Below are 19,997 nucleotides of genomic sequence, written 5' to 3' on the forward strand. Positions count from 1 at the left end.
GTTTGCATTCAGTCAGACAGGCAGACCGTCGGTGTGAACAGCTAACACAAGATGCCGAAATAGCGGTTACATTGTTTGCTAATTGTTAAAATCTCGCCTCGAGTCAATAACACTCAAGTTGACTTGCTCTCGAGGCACGACGTTAAGCTAGCTAGCTGTGCTGGTCAGCTTCAGTATCGTAACAACAAAAGTCAAATGCCAAGCCCTCATTCACTGACACAAAAACACTGCAGGGGCTGTTGTCTGCCAGCACTAATACACTAATGTTAATGATATGTTAAAACGGACTACAGGTGAACGAAGGTGTCTCTTTTTGAATGATTTAACACAGCCTCATCAGGTGGATGGACAAGCATGACTACTAACTAACTTAACTAGCACTTAGGGAAAAAGGTGTAATAGCAGGACTGATTGACATTTGAGCATCTCAACTGAAGAATCTGGGGTGTTTGGCACCTGCTTAACCTTGTAAACCACAACAAGGAGGAGACAGCAGCTCAACCTGAAGACCATGGAGGGAAATGTACAACAACAGAAAACGACTCCTTTAGCTCGGGAACTGACTAGGATATTTAACAGCTACAACAAGCACACCATACAGCTAAAGAAGAACCTGAAGGAGACTAATGCATTCTTCCGGGAAATACGGCAAAATTACAGCAATGCTTGTGCATCAACCATGAGCTCGGATTCAGCTTCTCCGGATGCAGGTAGGTCTGGACACATGCAACAGCAGCATCTGATCATCCATTTACTGCAACAGTTTTTAAACCATGTTTAAAACACCCCAGATAAATCATATCCATGGCTGTGTCATACTTTATTTAGTATACTTTTTCTCTGTATCCTGAAGTGAAACAAAAAGGAAGAACTAGGAGGTTTCTGCTGCCAAGTGATTTCTCAATGCATAGACTGAAAAAATGCATTAACTAGTGTTAGGGAAAACTAAAGAGATTAAGCCCCCCCTCTCAAAAGCATGAGCAGACTAAGTGCACCAAATATGCTGAGATTTCTGCACTCACTAGCTGGCTAAGAGTCAGCAACTAGGCTTACTATGGGCTTATTCCAGTGGCTTCAAGTCCAACCTTAAAATGATCATATTAACCATATTAGATATTGTTGTATCACATTTCTCCAGTACAACCACCCCAGATTAAGAATGTTGTATAAAATGATTTTCACTGCTCCCTCTATCCCAACATTAACATAAGTATTGTAAGCTTTTTGGACCATATGATATGATACTTATTTCTATGAAACATTGATTAAATGCACAGCAGTGATGGTATGCCGATAAAATGTAATGCGTCACATCTACAGGATTGGCTTATAGTCAAAATCATCTTCCTCGACGTTGAATGAACAATGTTAATCTTAAGATTAGTCATAATCAACAGAAAAATGGGACCATAATGCTGCCTTTCATGGGCAAAGCTAAACCCATGTCTTCACCTGCTAACTAGATTCATCTTGCAAATGTCTTGGCTACACTTGCTTATCTGGACAAAAATGTGCATCACATGGTGCAGAAGGATCATACAATAGTTCTTGATCTGTTATTTTGGTGGCGGTTATGCGTAGGTCTGCACCAACTGTCTGTTTAGCATAATCTATCCACTGCGCACAGGTCATGCAGTCAAATGCTCAGCACAGGTCTGTCTGAATCAATAGGCTTTAATGCGTCATATTAGATCAAGAGGTGAATACTAGAGATTAACAGTTACAGTAAAACCACATGTATATCAGAAAGAAATGCACAATTATATGAATATAAAGTAGGCCATTGCTGCTCTCTCCCGTCTTTGTTATATAACTGTTTTAGACTGTGACTCAGCATCACTGAGGATTATGTCTGATACTTTCAGGAATAAGGTTGAATTGGTTCTTCTGTTTGCGTGCTCCACGTCTCAGGGCTGGATCAGGAAATTATACCCCGAGGAATAAAATCAGATGTAAACTGTTTTATTATCTCTATCATGGAACAGTGACCTACTGTATATTCTGGAAATGATGCTCAGATATAAAGGATAATGTGTCATTGCCAGGCCAAGAGCTCACTACTGCCAGGAGGTAATCTCTATAAACAGTTATCTGTATGTGAATGCAGAATCTGTAGGCAAGGGACACGATTTTAGTATTGGTAGCGTTCTGGTTTCGAGATTGCCCAGGAATGAACAAGGTTGCTTAGGGTTACTGATTAGTTCTGTTCCCAGTCTACCTGTCAACATCATACCCCCTTCTATTCCCTCAGGCCAGTTTAGCTGCATCTCTTTCCCCAGCCATGAGGAAGAGTTCCTACGCAACACTGTGGGCGCTGCCCCGTACATCCTGGTACTAGGCCAGGACTGTGCTGCCCGCTACCAGCTGCTCAACTGCCTTCTGGGAGAGCGGCTGCTGCCACTGGGCCCCGAGGCCGGAGAGGCATGTGAAGGAGTCCAGGGCACTGTCTGCAAGAGGCGGAAGCTGTGTTTCACTCATGGGAGACAGACACGGCTCAGCTTGGCACTGCCTGGCCAGTATGAGCTGGTGCACCAGCTGGCGGCTAACTGTGGCCGCTGGGATACAGTGCCCCGAGAAGACCTGGAGATCCACGAGGAATGTGAGGACCCTGCCCACAGGCTAGCAGAGCTGGAGATAACCCTGCATCACCCACTGCTACAGGTAGGCTTTGAATCACAGGCCAAGGATATAGTGTTGCAGTGCAGCAAGGGCGGACCCGCACACAGAGAGCAAAAATGCAATTCAGACTAGAGTCTGGATTTTGAATACTTCCATTTGATACATTGCAGGGCTGTACAGTGGGAAAACGTGCAAAAGTGCAAACTTTTCAGTCCACGTTGGACTTGTCTCATTGCAAAATGAGGCATGCATGATGAGTCACCCTATATCTGGGTCACTCTACAGGTGCACCTAGTCAATGATCTAGGGCTTGATTGAACACACATGACATCAATTGCCAGCAAGTCAAGTCATTATTAACACATTAGAATAATGTAATTCCACAGCATTGACACATTCTCATACACATGCTGATATATATTTACATACTAATGTTAGCTTGTACACTGGGAATGGGACCCACTGATATAAAAAGACAATAAGATAAAGTCAAAGAAAACAGGTTATATCTAATTCTTCACTTAGATGTATAGCCTTTTAAGGTGGAAGATAAATCTGCATTCACACTGGAGTAAAATTTGATCCACATTACTACCACGGCGATTAGAAATCATCATGTCGACACCACAAAACGCCAAATGCGAAATAGAATGATTGCCATCTGCAAAGTGTCTTACAACAGCTGATTTAGGATCAGCATGGCTGATAGGACTTCTATGTTCATTGATTGTGAATCTAAGTTGTGTTTTTCCTACATATTGGATGCCACATTTGGAACACGCAAGAAGGTAGAAAACATTACTAGAACTGCATGTTATCAATATTTTCAATTTTGTACTTAAAGAAAATGTTTTTGGTCATAAAGCTGGTAAAGGTGTTGACCTTTTTGCAAGATGAACATGCAGCACAATTTCGACAAGGAAAAAAACCTGTGGAAAACATCCAAACATCCCAGGTGGGTGGAGTGTTTTTTGTGTGTCTGCATGTACCAGTGCGTCCGGACAGTCTTTTCTCTAGAGAAAGAGAAGTGGAAGAGAGTTAAAGATCTCTTTGCCAAAGTCATCAACAGATAAAATGTTCCAGTGGTTTTTCACAACATAACATATGTTACGCCCAAGTGATGCACAGGTCAGGGTTACTGACATTACTTTGTTTCTTCTTCATGAACTTGAATTGACAGAGAGAAATCAGAGTTTCCAGATACAAACAGTATGGCTGGCTGATGTGACAATGTTGCTCACATTGTGAAATCCACACACATCCTTGTATTAGGCTCGTGCGGAGGATATCTCGGCAGAAATACTTTATTAATCCCCGGGGGGAAATTATACAGTACTGGTGCTCCCATTCAGGAGTAGAAAGTAGCATAAATTTAGAAATGACAGTATGTACAAAAATAAGATGTAAAAAAAAAATATATATATACACATTTACAATATTGAAGTTGGGGGGGGGGACAAAACAAACAAACAAAAAAAATATATATATTGCACTGTTGTGTATGAAGGGGCTTCATTTATTTCAGTCATGATTAGGAGAATCTCAGCACGTTTGTATTCCTGGAGAATGAACTTCAGCTGAAGCCTTTGCATGGTTTCTTTGAGCATGTCTGTCAATATCCCTTGACAAGAAAAGATTCATATTGACATTACAGTCATTATTAAAAAATATTGTGATGATAATGATTTAAAATTCTAGTATGGTATTCCTTTGTCTTATAACAGTGTTTTAAAATGAGGTTTGGAAAAGTTTAAGGGACACTGAGGTCATTTTATTCACAGTGCACTTAATTTGCTGCTAGTTTTTTGTAGTTTTTGCAGTTTTATGTGGAAAAAAAACATGAATGCTGTGGTGAACTGAACATCAAAACTGAAAAAACTGTCCTTTAATTATGTCATTGATTTCAATCATATGGCCCAGCCCTCACTGAGTGTTTCAGTTTTTGTGTGGTGGTTTCTCCTCCTTTGTCTTCACACATTGCTTAGCTCACAAACAGATTACGAAGCAGAGCTGATTATTTCCTGTGTTGTTTAGTGTTTTACCTGATTTGTGCTACTTTTCAGAAATTCCTTCTTTTTCAGTCGCTTTTCAGGTTTTGAGAACTTCTTAAAAACAGATTCAAAGGTTACCGTTGAAGTTTACGTGAAAAGGGGAAGAGTTGTTGGACACAGTGGTTCAGTCATGCTGGTCTTCAGCCAGTGAAACCTGAAAATCACAATCTCTTGAGGCGGTGAATTGATTCAGCATGGTGTAGGGATTGAAGTCATTCCTTATCATGTGTCACACGTGGAAATTAGTCTCTAATCCTTTAGACCAAGGCCCCTCAGCGAGCATCACACAGCCTCAGAAACTAGGCCTAGCTCTGCCTCAGTGCAGCCCACCCGCCCAGCCCCCTTACGTAATGCCAGTGGTCTGGTGTGATTCACATGACTCGGTCATGTTAAAAAATCCCAAACGCTTTGCTGTGATGAAGTTGCCATGGTTACAGCTGAACTCTGGGACACTGGTTGTTCATGTCGTTACAAACAACGTTTTTGGTTTTTGGTGTTTGGTGTTTGGTATTTAATACCCCAAATCGGGATATTTTGTGTGAACTGTTTCATCCAACATGTTTTCAAATAATTAATTTGTACTAATGTGATTAACATTAAGCGTTTTTGACAGAAAAGTCTCATTAGTGTTGTGGAAAACTTAATTTGTGAGAACTTTAATTTGAGTAAAAGTTTGACCGTTAATTAATTTTTAAACATTGTTTGGTAAAAACCTATATGGAGTTTGCATAACTCTCTTTGTTGTCTGTTTGTCATTGTGTTATAAGCAATGTGTTTGTATAGTTGACTAAATGTGGCTACAGATTTTAAAAACTTTTTTCATTGCTGCTTCAAGATCCATCAGACTCTTATCTCAAAAACAGAAACATATAATAGATGAACGGCAAGAAGGAAATGTCAGTGCTGGAAGTAAAGCCAGTCATTTTATACCCCTGTTCATTTTCACGTGTGACTGAAAGGCGTGGGATCTGCAATGCCTTAATAAGTTAGTCACAGTTGAGAGGCTTTAATAGCTGAGTTATTGTTTGTACTAATAATACAAACTTTATTATAAACTTGGATCTTGGATTTAATGTATTTGAAGATTTTTACTTTAGTCTGCTGTTTTCTTCCCCCAAAGAAAATTAAATAATCTACAACTTAAATTAATATTTGAGTTTCATTTTATTAGTTTTGAATTTTCATCAGCAATGCACTAAAACATAGGTTTTTCACAAACTAAAGCAGCGTGCCTCTCGTCTTTAGGTTTCTGCTGAATGAATAAGAGATTAGCATGTTTAGGTTGGGGTAAACAAAGGCATAGAATCTCTCTGCTCACTGTGGTATTCACGCAGTCCTGCCATAATCGCAGCAACCTGTTTTAGAGGCCGGTAGATAGACTTGCTAATTATCCTCCTCTTCATCCCAGAGTTTACCCATGCTTCCCCCTCTCAATTTAAGCACCCAGCGGACATAAAGGGTGCTATACTATACTTTTGAGGTGCATATTCTGTTATGTTCACTGCCAGTGCTCCATGACTTGACACGAGAAGTCTCCTTGTTAACAAAGCTCTGTGGTATTAGCAGTCACCCTTAAAATATGCTAATAGAAGAATTTCTTACATGGCCATTTGTCTCGACTGTGTTACTTTGTAGAACTGGGTCAGACTGTAGCATCAATGCTAACTCTGACACTTTTTGAAGACATGAAAAACAAAATAGTAACTTGTTGTTGCTGAAAACAAACTGCATTAAGGCAATTCAAACATTGTATGGATTTTGATTGGTTGTGAACAAATGTTTGCAGGCTATCTTTGTTCCAGAGAGACTGCTCAGATGGGCTCAGCTCTTGTTTCTTGGAGACAGGACTGACTGTCTCCTTTGTGTAGCTGTTGGTCATTTTTGCCTCTTTTCTCTTGCTGTCTTTTCCCTCGTCATGGTCTCCCTCTCAAGCTGTGTCGGAGGCTATTTTTATTAATGCCGTTATTTATCAAGGGTTAAGAAAACCGTTTTTCCTGTCACAGACATTCCCAAGACCACCACAAATATTTATTTGCCATTATGTGTTCAGAAATAGACAGAGCATGTGATATGTGTGGAGGGCTTCTTTCTTCCTTTTGCAGAGGAATCCGTTGAAACTTCTTCTCTGGCATAATTTGTTTTGAAAACTGTGCTTCAATTGCCTTCAACACTTTATAGAGATTATAGTACATACAGGGATTATAGTTTTGCGGTGAAGTCTTTGATGTTCTGCATTTTGTGTTAGGAAATTAAAAGGTCAGTTCATCTAAATTACATAAAACACAGTCGACGTATAGAAAAGTAAACCTGATTATATTTTCTAATGTTGGTAGAGAATATTACACTGTCCACAGAGAGGTTTGTGGACTATTTAAAGTTACCAGGACATTTTCTGACATCTGACAAGAAATGCATGTTTTTTTAAACCTGCTGTTTGTTTGGACACAGTTGAAACAAGCTGTGAACACATATTATTATATTTTAAGTTGAAATGGCAAACTTGTTAGCATACAGTTGCCTATTTTCACATCCAGCAGATACAGGGCAACGTTAGCACTCATTTGGAGTTGTTTTTCTAGCCACCTAGCCGCCAGTCCAATATTCACTCACCTTTTAGCTCTGTTTTTGGTCTCCACCAACTCTTGAGGGACATATCCAGCTCTTTAGCTGCTAACTGCTCCACTATCTTCACTAGCTATTTGTTAACTTTGCCTCTCTGACGTTCGGTGTCGGTCTGACGTTTTTTACTGAAAACAGCTGGCTGCTGCGGCCAAAAACAACGCTGATGAGAGTGAACCAAAACACTAAAGCTGTGGGCCATAAAACCAAAACAATGAGCTGAAAGATGCTCATAAAACTCTGTGGAGTTCAGAGGACCTGCAGAGTCTGATGATAATTATCTGTGGGTTTATCACCAAAAGCAACAATTGTTATTATAAAAATAACCTTTGTATTACCTTTGTAGTACCTGTCTGCATGGCTGGATTTCAGTGGCATTTCTTACAATAATTGCCTGCATATAAATCAGTTTGCTTGAAATGTAGTAACATTTTTGTGGTTTCTTTGTGGTTCGTCATCAGGAAGCAAAGGTTATGGTGGTCCCGTGTCCAAGTGTCCAGCCCATAGAAGAGGCCCTGGAAGACTGCACTCGCAACGTGGTCCCCATCTTACTCTATGCCATCAACCAGGACTCCCTAAGCACAGAGCAGGTGGCTGATCTAAGGAAGGTCAAAGAGATGCTCCCCTTTCCCATCTGTTTTGTACGTATCCCTGACACCATGCCAGCAGCCTCCCCAGAACCTGGCCGCCGTGCGGAGAAGGAAAGGGAGAGGGAGAAGAGCGCCCTCCACAAGCAGCTCCTCTCCCTCGGCTTCCTCAGTAGCCCGACAGGAAAGTGCCCCTGCGGCGCCCCTACACAGATGCCCACCCCGGGTGTCAAGCCCCAGAGCATGCTGGGTGAGGCTTTTGAAAGACTGCATCGGTTGCTGGTCCCTTTTACTCGCCAGGTGCTTCAAAACCAGCAGGTGGAGGCTGCCAACCTGCTTAATGGGCTTCATTGTCGCTGTCTAGATCTTTTCATCAACCAGGTTAGAGGATGATGCCTCCTAGCACTGTTCATCTGTATGTCAGTGATTGTTCTTTTGCTTCATACCCATGTGACAGTTGTTACTACTACTGCATAAACTGTGTCAGTCTGCTTTGACCCAGTTCGCCCCTGAAAAATCCCCAACAGACCATCTTCTTGTCCTTTCTGCGTCATGTCCCGGCAGGCCTTTGACATGCAGAGGGACCTGCAGATAACACCCCGCAGGCTGGAGTACACTCGTGAGAAAGAGGGTGAACTCTTCACCTCCCTCATGGCCATCGCTAACCGTAAACAGGAAGAGATGAAGGAGATGATTGTGGAGACTCTCGGCAGCATGAAGGAGCAGCTGCTGGAGGACGCCGCCAACCTGGAGTTTACAGGTTAGTGAGTAAGCACCCTGGATAAATGCCTCAAGGCATTCAGGGTTTCTCTTCTGTGGCTTTCTAAGATTTTTTAAGATTAAGATCAATCTCAACCATGTTATAAGTGGTGGAACGCACAAAAATCACACGATAAAAACAAGTTGGCGTACGAATGATAGAACGAATAAATTTGCTCCTAAATATTATTTTGTTTTAATGAAGCCGTAAATTAATGATAATAGAAATTGCAACCCTTGTAGAGTTAAGAAGAACAGCAGAGTTGTGATGACAGTGAAGATTTTAATGTCTGGTTAAGCTTGTTTATATTAAAATTAAAAGTCCAGGTAGAGATGAACTAAAAGCTACAAAAACAAAAGTAGGTAAGTAAAACTAATGTTTGAGAAAATATTAATGTAAAGGTTATTTTGTACATTGCCCCAACCGATACCTTTCTATCTGTGTACTTTCAATTTAATTAGCTTTTTTATTTGTTATGATGTAGTATATACAAGCTAATACATCACTAATGGCTATTGGAGAGGACATATGTTGACATTATCAAAATTTCTGTGAGGTTGTCTCTGCTGCTGTCAGACCTCTTAGAACAAGCAAAGAATTCATGCCATGTTGTTACACCTTACATGTTTTTTCATTGCATACATACTTCAAATTATGACTTCAAAATAAGCTTTAAATGTTTTGATTGGCTTGTTTGTTGTTAAAAGGCCACAGTCTTTATGACCCTAAAGTAATTTGTGACAATGTGTTTGGATTCAGTCCAGAAGTGGACTGACTTTACAGTAACAATTCAAATAGGTCATTTCAGGTTGTTGAGAATTGGATATTTCTAAAGAGTGATTTAATCTCTTCCATGAAGTCCCTGTTTGACAGAAGAATAGCAGTTCTGGATTCTGTCCTCATATATATACATTAACATATACATTAAATCACATCCTATGATTTCTTTTGGGTCCATATTTTATTTTAGATTTCAGGAAACAGGAAATAAGATTTGCTACGATAGACCCCAGTAACTTTGATTCTGTGGCTTAATGACAAATGATTCTCTCTTTATTATTTCTCAGTTTAAGAAGATGTCTGACTCGTGGTACACAGACTGCAGCCTATTTAGATTAATTTCATTTGATCTATTCTATTCAATATTATAAAGAGTACAGTCTAGATCTGCTATATATGAAAAGTGCCCTGAGATAACTTCTGTTATGATTTGGCACTATATAAATAAAATTTAATTGAATTCTCTCCTAGATTTGTGATGTTGCCGATGTGTCTCTGATGGAGACTAAACAGACAACTGACTTGTCTTTACTGGCGGGGGGTTTCTGGTCTGCAGCCTGAGTTACTCAAAGCCCGTTTCTTTACTGTCTTTAGACTCCAGTCAGACACATGGCTGAGCCAGCTGCATTTCACAATCTGCCCACAAAGTGTTATTCTGTCTTACTCAATGCTTTCAAGCAGCTGAGAAATTATTTCATTGGTTATTGCCCTTTACTTCCTTCCGGTCTCCCTTTCTTGGCCTTTCCCAACAAGCAGGTTTCCTGGATAACTTTGCTGAATAAAACCCAACATAGGTGTTTTAACATCGAAACCATGCTACAGAACTAGTTTGGAATATTATTGAGGAAACTAGCCATATGCAAACAGGGGGTTAAAACAGACTTTTCACCTGCTCTTGCATTGTACAAACACAATGTGTAGATAATTCTGACAGTGTGAAACTAGCTCTGACATAAAGGATTAAAGGTGCTCTGTGGATTTTCTCATAAACAAACACAGTTTCTGTTTACATTCAGTGAAACATTTAAACCTGCATTGTGTACATCCATGTTAACTTGCTAGCAGTTGTCTTCTTCTCTGCCTTTGCTGGTGCATTGCTGCATTTCTTGACGTGTTACCACCACCTGTAGATCACTTGAATAGTGATCACGTAGTATCACGTCACCTGCATGTGCATGCATCCCTGTGCATATGCACAAATGAAACAGTTTTAGAGAGGTGTTTGTGTTCATTCTCCTATATGTATTTCAGAGTCAGTAGTTAAGATCTGAGGTTTAATAGAAGCAAATAGACATACCCCCTGAAAATGCATTGAAACTAATGGAGAATGGCTCCTCAAGCGAATGTTTTCACCTGCTGTATGACTAATAATAGTTCTGTGCAACTTTTATTTATATGGAATATATAGATGGGGCCCCTCACATGTGTGTACTGAAAATAATAAAAATCCCTATATTTTTATTGCTTATTCTAGGGCATTTTCTAAAGACTAAATATGGTATGATAAGAAAAACTCGCTTTTCAGCCAAACAGTTTGACTGACTTTGAAAATGTCTTCAGGTTTGTGCTTAGCCCAGAGAACACTTCCACCAAAGGAAATTCAAAATTTCGGTCGCGAGCACAAATGGGTTAATATAGTTTACTCCAATAATTCTTGTGGAAATAATAATAGTAGTAAATTAGCATTAGCAAGTCTCTTTAACATTTCATTATTTTAATCTATAATACAAATACTTGTTGTGAAATGGCCCTTTGTTCTCATGCATCAGTGCATCGTGTTCTACGTGAAGTGACTGTCACACATCTGACAACATTAATTCATCAGGATTTCTCTGTGCTAGTTGGTTACAAACACACACACACACACACACACAACATATTAACTAGACAAACTTTGTTCTTTCCACTGTAGACATAATTGTGACAACTAATGGAGAGCCTGTTACGTCAAAGGAGATCAAATCCTGCATCCACCAGATCCAGCACCTGATAGTTGTACGTTTGAATCAGGCCGTGGCCAATAAGCTGATCAGCTCTGTGGACTATCTGAGGGAGAGCTTCGTAGGAACTCTGGAGCGATGTCTCAACAGTCTGGAGAAGTCGAACTTTGAATCGTCTGTCCACAATATCACTTCCAATCATCTCAAACAGGTGGGCAGTCGTTTGTGAAAAACAGGAACCTTATTCAGTATGCTGCCAAGAATTTTATTGTGGATTTTCCTGCATGTTAACTTCCTTTTCTCATCTGTCACAGTTATTAAATGCTGCCTATCATGTGGAGGTCACCTTTCATTCAGGATCCTCCATCACAAGTCTCTTCTGGGAGCAAATCAAACAGGTCAGTGTCTAATAAATTCAGCCGCAGGAGTTTCAAACCGCCCGGTGACTTCTGGAGGAGTGGTCTCACTCTGTGTCTCGCTCCTAGATCATCCACAGGATAACGTTTGTGAACCCTCCTGCCATCACTCCAGAGTGGAAGCGGAAAGTGGCCCAGGATGCCATAGAAAGTCTCAGTGCTGCCAAACTGGCCAAAAGCATCTGCTCCCAGTTCAGAACCCGCCTCAACAGTTCCCACGAGGCCTTTGCAGCATCTCTGCGCCAGGTGAACTTTCTCTCAACAAAACACTTTAACTGATCGTATACTGTAAGGCTTTTGAGTCTCTCAAAGTCTGATGGTTTCTGCCTAAAAATTATTTTCACTATGTCAGCCTCAGATTATAGATACAGAAAGTTTTGGGGAGGATTACCACGGTGTGGCAGGAAAGTCTGGTTCAGCACAGAATATGTAACGTAAGAGACTGACAGACAATCTTCTCCTTCTAAGCTGCTGACCGACCATTACAGGCTGATCATTTTGAAAAGCATTTAATAGGGCTTTTAAAATGGTGACAACAAAGTAGTGTTTGGGTTCATTGAGCAGCTGAGATGGAGGACAGGCAGCCTGAAATGTGACAAGAACCTGTGCCTGATCATAACATGACTTCTAAGACACACTGATCGAAAAAGACGGGAGAGTTCACACCAGGTAGCAGAGCATGAGATGGTTCATTTGCATAAAGCATTGGCTGATTAGCATTAGCTTGTTTTTTAGCTTAGCCATTTTCTCAGTGTGCAAGCAAGAGCTGTGAAGAACATCCTCAGGGAGTTTACTGTACTGCTTTGTAGCTTTGAATGAGTGTGACATGAATCACCTGACCAGAGTAAAAGGTTTGTGTGAATTCTTTGAAAGCCTTTGCGCCTCCTGTATCTGAAGCTGGTGGGAACGGTAAGTGCTGGTAACTTTTGGTGATTACTGACTATGATTTTTTTTTTTCTTATATTTTTCTGAAAGCACTTTCAAATGACATCTATTGCTAAACTGTGTGACAGCTCCATAATATCTCCAGTGTCTCAGACCCTGCGCAGCTCGTGCTTCAGCAGTTTATAATTCCTCTTCACTTGAATTGCCCCAATATGCAAATAGCTGTGAGTCCCTCCATGAAGTCTCTGACAAATCCGTTTCATTCAAATTGCTCTGATGATAATCATCACATGACAGACAGCGTGGGTCACATCACTGACTGCATTTCCATGCTCACTAATTCTTCTCTCCTAATGCAGTTACAGAAATACACTGAGTAATCGTGGCAGTCTTATAGAGGAGGTGATGTTCAGTGACGCTTTGTATGTTTGGGGCTTTTGATGGACAGAAATATCCTAATTTCATTTAGTTATTTATCTGACTGGGTGATTGAGTGCGGTGCAAACAGGTCAACCTAATAAAATAACATTATACTTCTGCCACATTCCTGTCCATGACTAACAGAGATGAAACTCTGGCCTGCTGTATGTCTGTATGCTGTATGATATGGAAGAGGTTTTATGAACGTGAATGCAGATGCAAAGTGTGATGTAAAGGCAAAGTATTATCAGAGGAAGGCTTGTTCTGTCACACATGAATTTAAAAGCAGGGACATTTTTTTCTGCCCTGAAAAGAATACATGACAAAGACACTGAGCACTTTCTGTGATGTTAATTTGCTTAATAGTGAGTGGAGTATGTTTGAGTTGGTGACCAGTCTGGGTCACATTTCCAGGTCCCGTTTTTACCTATTTTTCCTCTTGGCTCGGCTGCTACTGCTCGCAAGAGATTCAGTTTATTGCAGAGTGTCTTGGGAATTTCAGGAAAATTGAAGACTGGCAACAAGGGAGTAGTTCTTGTGGTTTTATTCACGTCTGCAGGCGGACGGCCCCGACAGCAACTCAGTCGCTCCTGCTTGGCTGACCGTACTGCATCTCAGAGTGGTCTGCTTTTATACAGCATGTACAGCAAGGAATGTGAACACTCGTAAGACATATATCACTCTCTTTGACAATTATTACCTTGTAGGAAACGAAGCCACAATAAAAGGTAATTCCCGACATCTGATAACACTACACTGAGCATGCCACAACTTGCTGCATGCAAACTGTCAAATGATCTGCTACACAGCTTCGGATGCAAACTCGTTTTGGACATTGTATGCCAGAAAAAAACAACTTGCAAATGTGAGAGCAGACTTGTGGCAGTTCAGTTAATATCAGAAAGCTATGAGTAAATAAGAGCTGAATGAAGATCAGATGAGTTCTTCACTCTTTCTTCACAAAAAGCTTTTCTCATGTGCTTTTTGAAAACCTTAGGTCTCTTGCAAATGGCAGATCATGTAGAGTAAAAGGTGCATACATTTACTCTTCATCATTATTACTCTTAGGCAACTTGGCACATTACAATCATCAACTAACGTTAGAAATATGGATGGACTCAGCATATGTTACCAAGTAATTCAAATTAAGTAATTAAGTCACAAAATAAACATCAATCCATCAATATTTTACTAATCTGATTGTGATGGAAGGAATGAACACTATCATTGGACATGCCAGACAACACAATGTTTATGTGTTCATTATTAAAAAAAAAAAAAATCAACTCAATCTTAAGGACGTTGCTGCAGACTTGTGGGCAAACTTTACAGTATGTCCGTTCTCATGTTGACTTTAAAGTTCCAGCTGAGCTCAAAGCAAACAGCAGTGATGAGAACTGGACCCTGAGTGGGGAGCGTACGAAAACAAACACACATCTACTGTCACCCTCCGGTTAAAAAAAACCAAACCCCACATATATCAAGTAGTAACTGTGTGTCAAGGCCTGTAGTCACTGAGAACATGAGGGTGGTCGTCCTCAGCAACAGTTTCCATGGTGACGGGGCCTCCTGGAAGGAAGGACCAAGAACATACAATTCAAACACATTCAAAAATGAAATCTCAGCCTTTAATAAAAGTGGCACTGTGACTTACTATCTTACTTACTAACAAATGAAACCAGTCATTCAGCCGCTGCTCTCAATGCTAACCATCAGATGTTATGTCATGTGTTGGTGTCTGTAGCTGGAAGAAGGACACACGGGGCGTCTGGAGCGCACCGAGGACCTGTGGCTGCGCGTGAGGAAGGACCACGCCCCTCGGCTGGCCCGTCTGTCTCTGGAGAGCCGCTCTCTCAGGGATGTGCTGCTGCATGGTGAGTCACCGCTAAATCCTCCTATTGTTCACACACACACAAAGTGAAACTGCTCGCACAGTGCTGCAAAAACCTTTTTAAATTCAGTGAATTGTATCTTTTGCACATGGCCATTTGTGACATTAAATTTATGCACGTGAAAACAGCCTTCTAGTGTCAAACTGTGCACATGCATCTTTCTGCCCGTTATACATCCAAGTAGAGCAACAACAAGAAAAACACATTTTCGAGTGGGGGGACTTCTAATTTAGAGACACAATAACAACCTAAAATGAGGTTAATACATTCAGGCATAGTCACAGTATCAAACCTCATCTAGCCAATGTACAAAACAAATTTGCAAACTTTTTTTTTTATCTCTGCAACCTCTGTTCACACATTTAAACCTGTTTTCTGACAGGCAAGCCTAAGCTCGGGCGAGAGTTGGGTCGGGGCCAGTACGGAGTTGTGTACTTGTGTGACAGCTGGGGGGGACACTACCCATGTGCCCTGAAGTCTGTGGTACCGCCTGATGACAAACACTGGAACGACCTGGCTTTGGAGTTTCACTACACAAGGTGAGTTAGTAATAAAACATGATGCACACACACACACACACACACACACACACACACACGTACGTGTATAGACAGCTTAGTTCTTCACACCAAACCTGCAGGTACAAAACCCGATCACAGCGCATTTTAGTGACACTCAGGAGGTTTGTGTGGTAAACTTAATCCGTTTCAGAAGCAGCTGCATTTATCGAGAGCTGAACTCCTTTCACAGGTACCTTGTTAAAACGGCCAAACTCCACCCAGTTTATCAAAACATACTTTTGACTATTCTGTGCACACGTCCACATGTTGAACGTGCCAGTGACTTATTAATGCTCGTCTGCTCCAACTGCCATAAACCTGAGGAATGCAGGACTGTAACACTGCACTGATGCTGCCTGATGTGCACAAACAAGACTAACGTTAATATACTGTGACTTCAGGATGACAAAAAGTGATTATTTTATGATCATATGACTGAAATATTTTATTCTCCTCCCTTCTCCTGTTGCATGTGTGTTGCTGCAGGACCCTGCCCAAGCATGAGCGGCTCGTCGACCTGCACGGCTCCGTGATCGATTACACGTACGGAGACGGCTCCAGCATCGCTGTGCTGCTCATCATGGAGCGGCTGCACAGAGACCTCTATACGGGCTTGAAGGTGACTTAATGATGCAGTGATTAGAGAAAGAAATGTAATCCATCTCACTCTCTACTTCCTGTTAAGTTTCTTTTTCCTTTCTCTCTCCGTCTCTACCAGGCCGGTTTATCACTGAGGGAGAGACTTCAGATCGCTCTGGATGTGGTGGAGGGGATCCGCTTCCTGCACAGTCAGGGCCTCTTGCACAGAGACATAAAGCTAAAGAATGTTCTGGTGAGTTCAGACCAACTAATAGTTCTGCAAACACTCTTTAGTTTACTCAATAGACCTTTTTAACAGCAGACATGTCGTAGCAGGAAGAGTGCTGGCGTAATTGATAACATTAAAAACGTCTGCGTTCCATCTAGTTGAGCAGGTTTCAGGGTCCTCTTATTGCGCATGCTGGCTCACTGGGACACTTGATGGAACTAAACCATCGCTAATGAAATGACAAGTCAAACCGTGAAAAGGGGTCTATTTTGACTGCAAAATCTTTGTCTGAAGAACTTCAACAGCTGGACCAATCAGGATCCAACTCTCAGCCCCCAAAAACAGTCAGTCTTTGTGAAAAACTTTTAACTAGCCAGTAGGCATTGTAGCTATAAATGAGCCACGATTGAGCAACTTCAGTGTATTTCTTATCTTTAAACTGGTTTATAAGTTGATTTTAGGGGATAATTTAGATGATATTGATGTTTCCACACTGGGTGCCATATTTATAGTAGTTTATGCATAATAGTTATTCCATAATCTGAAAATCAGAAAAGAAAGATGTTGGAGGTCAAAGGCAATTCACTCTCATGAAAACCAGAATTTCAGAAACTAATTTTTTTGATTTGCTACATCAACTAACAAGCGTTGTCCTCTTTTCTCTCCAGCTGGACAAACAGAATCGCGCAAAGATCACCGACCTGGGCTTCTGTAAACCAGAGGCCATGATGTCCGGCAGCATCGTCGGGACGCCCATCCACATGGCTCCAGAGCTGTTTACAGGTATGATAACTGAGCAGTCACACGCTCGATAATTTCATCACGAAGCAACTCCTGAGAGACAACTTCAAACAGTTTAATTGGTCAGAACTGTCTGAACAAGCAGCTGCTAGTGTCTCACTGAAGTTTATGTCACATTCTGTCTTTATTTACGAGAGGACATGAACCCTTAACTTTCACATACAAAATGTGGAGTTTGTAATTACATCATATGTCACAATTCTAGCTAATTGTTCAGGAATGTTTATACATGAGTCTTTTTTAAGGTTTCCTCTCCGTCGTGACTCTTGTCCTTACAGGAAAGTATGATAACTCTGTGGATGTTTACGCCTTCGGGATCCTTTTCTGGTACCTCTGCACTGGTTCAGTGAAACTCCCAGAAGCCTTTGAGAAATGCTCCAGTAAAGATCAGCTCTGGAATAATGTTAAAAAAGGTAAACAAACACTAATGACGCTCATGTTCACTCTGAACGGTAAACATGACATTATACAGACTGACAGGTGACCCATTGATGGGACAGTTTTGGTGATTGCCGAACTCACATGTTGACACACATACTATTACCATGGTTATCAAATGATCTTCAAAAATACATATTGTATGTAACTTATACAAATTGCTTATGAGATTGCTTCCTTGACTGTCCGCACCTACGTTGTATCAGGTTTCACACCTAATGAACCTCAAACAGGCAAACAGACCAGAGTCAAACCAGGTTACAGCACCGGGACTGTAAACCACACGCTCAAACGCAAACTACCTGAGGATGTAAACAAGTGAACAGCCAGTCAGTCTTGGAACATGAAGCCGTGATGTCTGTGGACACACTGTTGTTTGTCTTGGGTCTCTGTGTGTTTCACTTGTCTCCGTGTCGTCTCCAGGAGCCAGACCCGAGCGGTTGCCCAGTTTCGACGAGGAGTGCTGGCAGCTGATGGAGGCCTGCTGGAATGGGGACCCTTCCCAGAGGCCCCTGCTCGGCATTGTGGAGCCCGGCCTGCAAAGCATCATGGTCCGGCTCTGCAACTGCGGCTCGGAGCAGAAAAGCAGCAGCCTCGAGGACTCAAACTGAAAACAGTCCAGACAAACTAACACATTCTGATCAGGAGGGTATTTTTCTTGTATTTATGAAGAGAGAGTTTGAAGAACAGGTGGCCGTTGAATAATGTTGGAGCTGTCCTCCGTGTTCACAGTTGTTGGATTTACATTATTTATGAGGAGTTGATACAGACCAGAGGTTTGCAAATATGTGTGTTTTATTGTTTGTTCGTTGTGTATTTGTATACAAAACTCTACAATATGCTTTTGTTGTAGCTGCTGTGCTAATTGCTACTTGGTCGTAGAATTGTTACTAGATGCAAATTGTTTTAAAAGTAGTCCATTCCCAGTATTATGAAAAAAAAAAGAATACATAAAAGATTAATTTTAGATTGTATTTAAACGGAACATGTCTGCATCTATACAAATACAACTTTTTTTTAATAAAATGATCTGTTACAACACACGATGACGTCTGTTGTTAGTTTATTACTGAGGATTTTGTCTGAGGTGAGAAAGCTTGAACATCATTCTTTTACATTTTCTAACCTGTCTGGTTTGTGACTCCTTAAAACAAAACAAAACAAAGTCGCAGCACCTCCTCACTGGTTTCTTATGTCCACTGGTGACCAGCAGGTGATTGTTTCCTCCTTGTTTTGTCTGAATCATTTTTAGAGGCCTATAGAGATAGAAAAGTTCAATAATTCACAGGAGAAAAAAGCAAAAATAAACATAATTTTGTGCAGCAGAATTCAGCTTTTTTAAAATCTATCCTGTAAATCACCTTGTGACCTTTAGTGACAGTCCTGACCGCCATGTTGGAAATCGGTGCTTTAAATGACTAAATTCTGAAAAGTAGTGACACACATTGCCATCAAAGTGGCTCACTACAATCACATGTTTGCTGCCTAAAATAGTCACACAAAACATTAGAATTAACTATTAACTACAAACAGTTTGGATACGGCTTGATTTAAACTTTCTAGTCTCATACGGTAGATACACGCATGAGTCCAGCTAAATTACTAAGGATGCTACAGTATCAGTTAATATGATCTCAGAGCCTGTTTACAGGAGAGACAGACAAACACAATGAAGTAAAGTGCACAACATTGTTGATGTTTATGCTTGGATGACTGGTGATCATGGTATAGTCACTACTGGCAATTCTTTGCCACTTATTGTCACCTCTGTGTCTGAGTCTGTGGAATAAAGGTGTTGGGACACACAAAGCAGCAAAGACAGAGAGTGAGACTCGTCTTTCATGTTGCTGCAGGCCATGGAGGTATCAGTCTACAGTCCGCGTTCATCGTGGTGACAGCGATTGTCTCTATGGGGAGATAACCTGTCCTGGGACACCAGAGACCCACTGAAGAGCTGAACTGTTATGGGCACCGCTCACATCAAAGCTTTCTACTCTCTAAATACAGTGCAATCTTCTTTATACTCTTGAGGCAGCAGATAGCATCCTAGTGCAAAGTGTGAGCATGTGTATGTGATATGCTGACTATCCAACAAGTCAAACTGAAGTAACCCTCTAAAATCAAGTTGCTTAACATTGATGGATTTGATGGATGTAAAGCAATACGAAAAGATTCTGGTCATACATACTTTTCTTAATCTATCAGACATAATTTACCTACCAATAGTCCAATAATACTGTATTTTTCAATCAAATATTTATTCAGCAGTGACCAAGAAAAAGTACTGTTTTTATATTTCATATAAGAACCTGTAAGATATACTACACAAGCCCACAATACACTCATATTGTCTGTACGATGTCAGGCCGGGCTTCTCCCCAGAGACATAAACCTCCAGCCTGAGAACCGAGGGTCATGAAT

The 19,997-nt window shown here is 41.0% G+C and overlaps 1 protein-coding gene across 4 annotated transcripts; it reads left to right on the forward strand.

The window, feature by feature from the left end:
* The first annotated feature begins 459 nt into the window (after window positions 1-459).
* On the forward strand, window positions 460-18,566 carry dstyk (dual serine/threonine and tyrosine protein kinase). 4 transcript variants are annotated; one of them, XM_070902493.1, is made up of 14 exons: window positions 460-724; window positions 2,227-2,661; window positions 7,751-8,257; window positions 8,441-8,636; window positions 11,329-11,567; window positions 11,671-11,754; window positions 11,842-12,018; window positions 14,822-14,951; window positions 15,352-15,508; window positions 16,016-16,148; window positions 16,248-16,361; window positions 17,006-17,120; window positions 17,417-17,551; window positions 18,000-18,566. In XM_070902493.1, the coding sequence occupies exons 1-14, from the start codon at window positions 512-514 to the stop codon at window positions 18,185-18,187; spliced, it is 2,823 nt and encodes a 940-aa protein (XP_070758594.1). In that variant the 5' UTR covers window positions 460-511; the 3' UTR covers window positions 18,188-18,566. The 4 variants fall into 4 exon arrangements, with proteins under 4 accessions (XP_070758594.1, XP_070758595.1, XP_070758596.1 ...); XM_070902494.1 differs by having other exon boundaries at window positions 460-710; window positions 2,252-2,661; XM_070902495.1 differs by lacking the exon at window positions 18,000-18,566 and adding an exon at window positions 17,810-17,956 and having other exon boundaries at window positions 460-710; window positions 2,252-2,661.
* Window positions 18,567-19,997: the final 1,431 nt, after the last annotated feature.

Source organism: Enoplosus armatus, chromosome 3 (genome assembly GCF_043641665.1).
Source record: "Enoplosus armatus isolate fEnoArm2 chromosome 3, fEnoArm2.hap1, whole genome shotgun sequence".
In the NCBI taxonomy this organism is placed as follows: Eukaryota; Metazoa; Chordata; class Actinopteri; order Centrarchiformes; family Enoplosidae; genus Enoplosus; species Enoplosus armatus.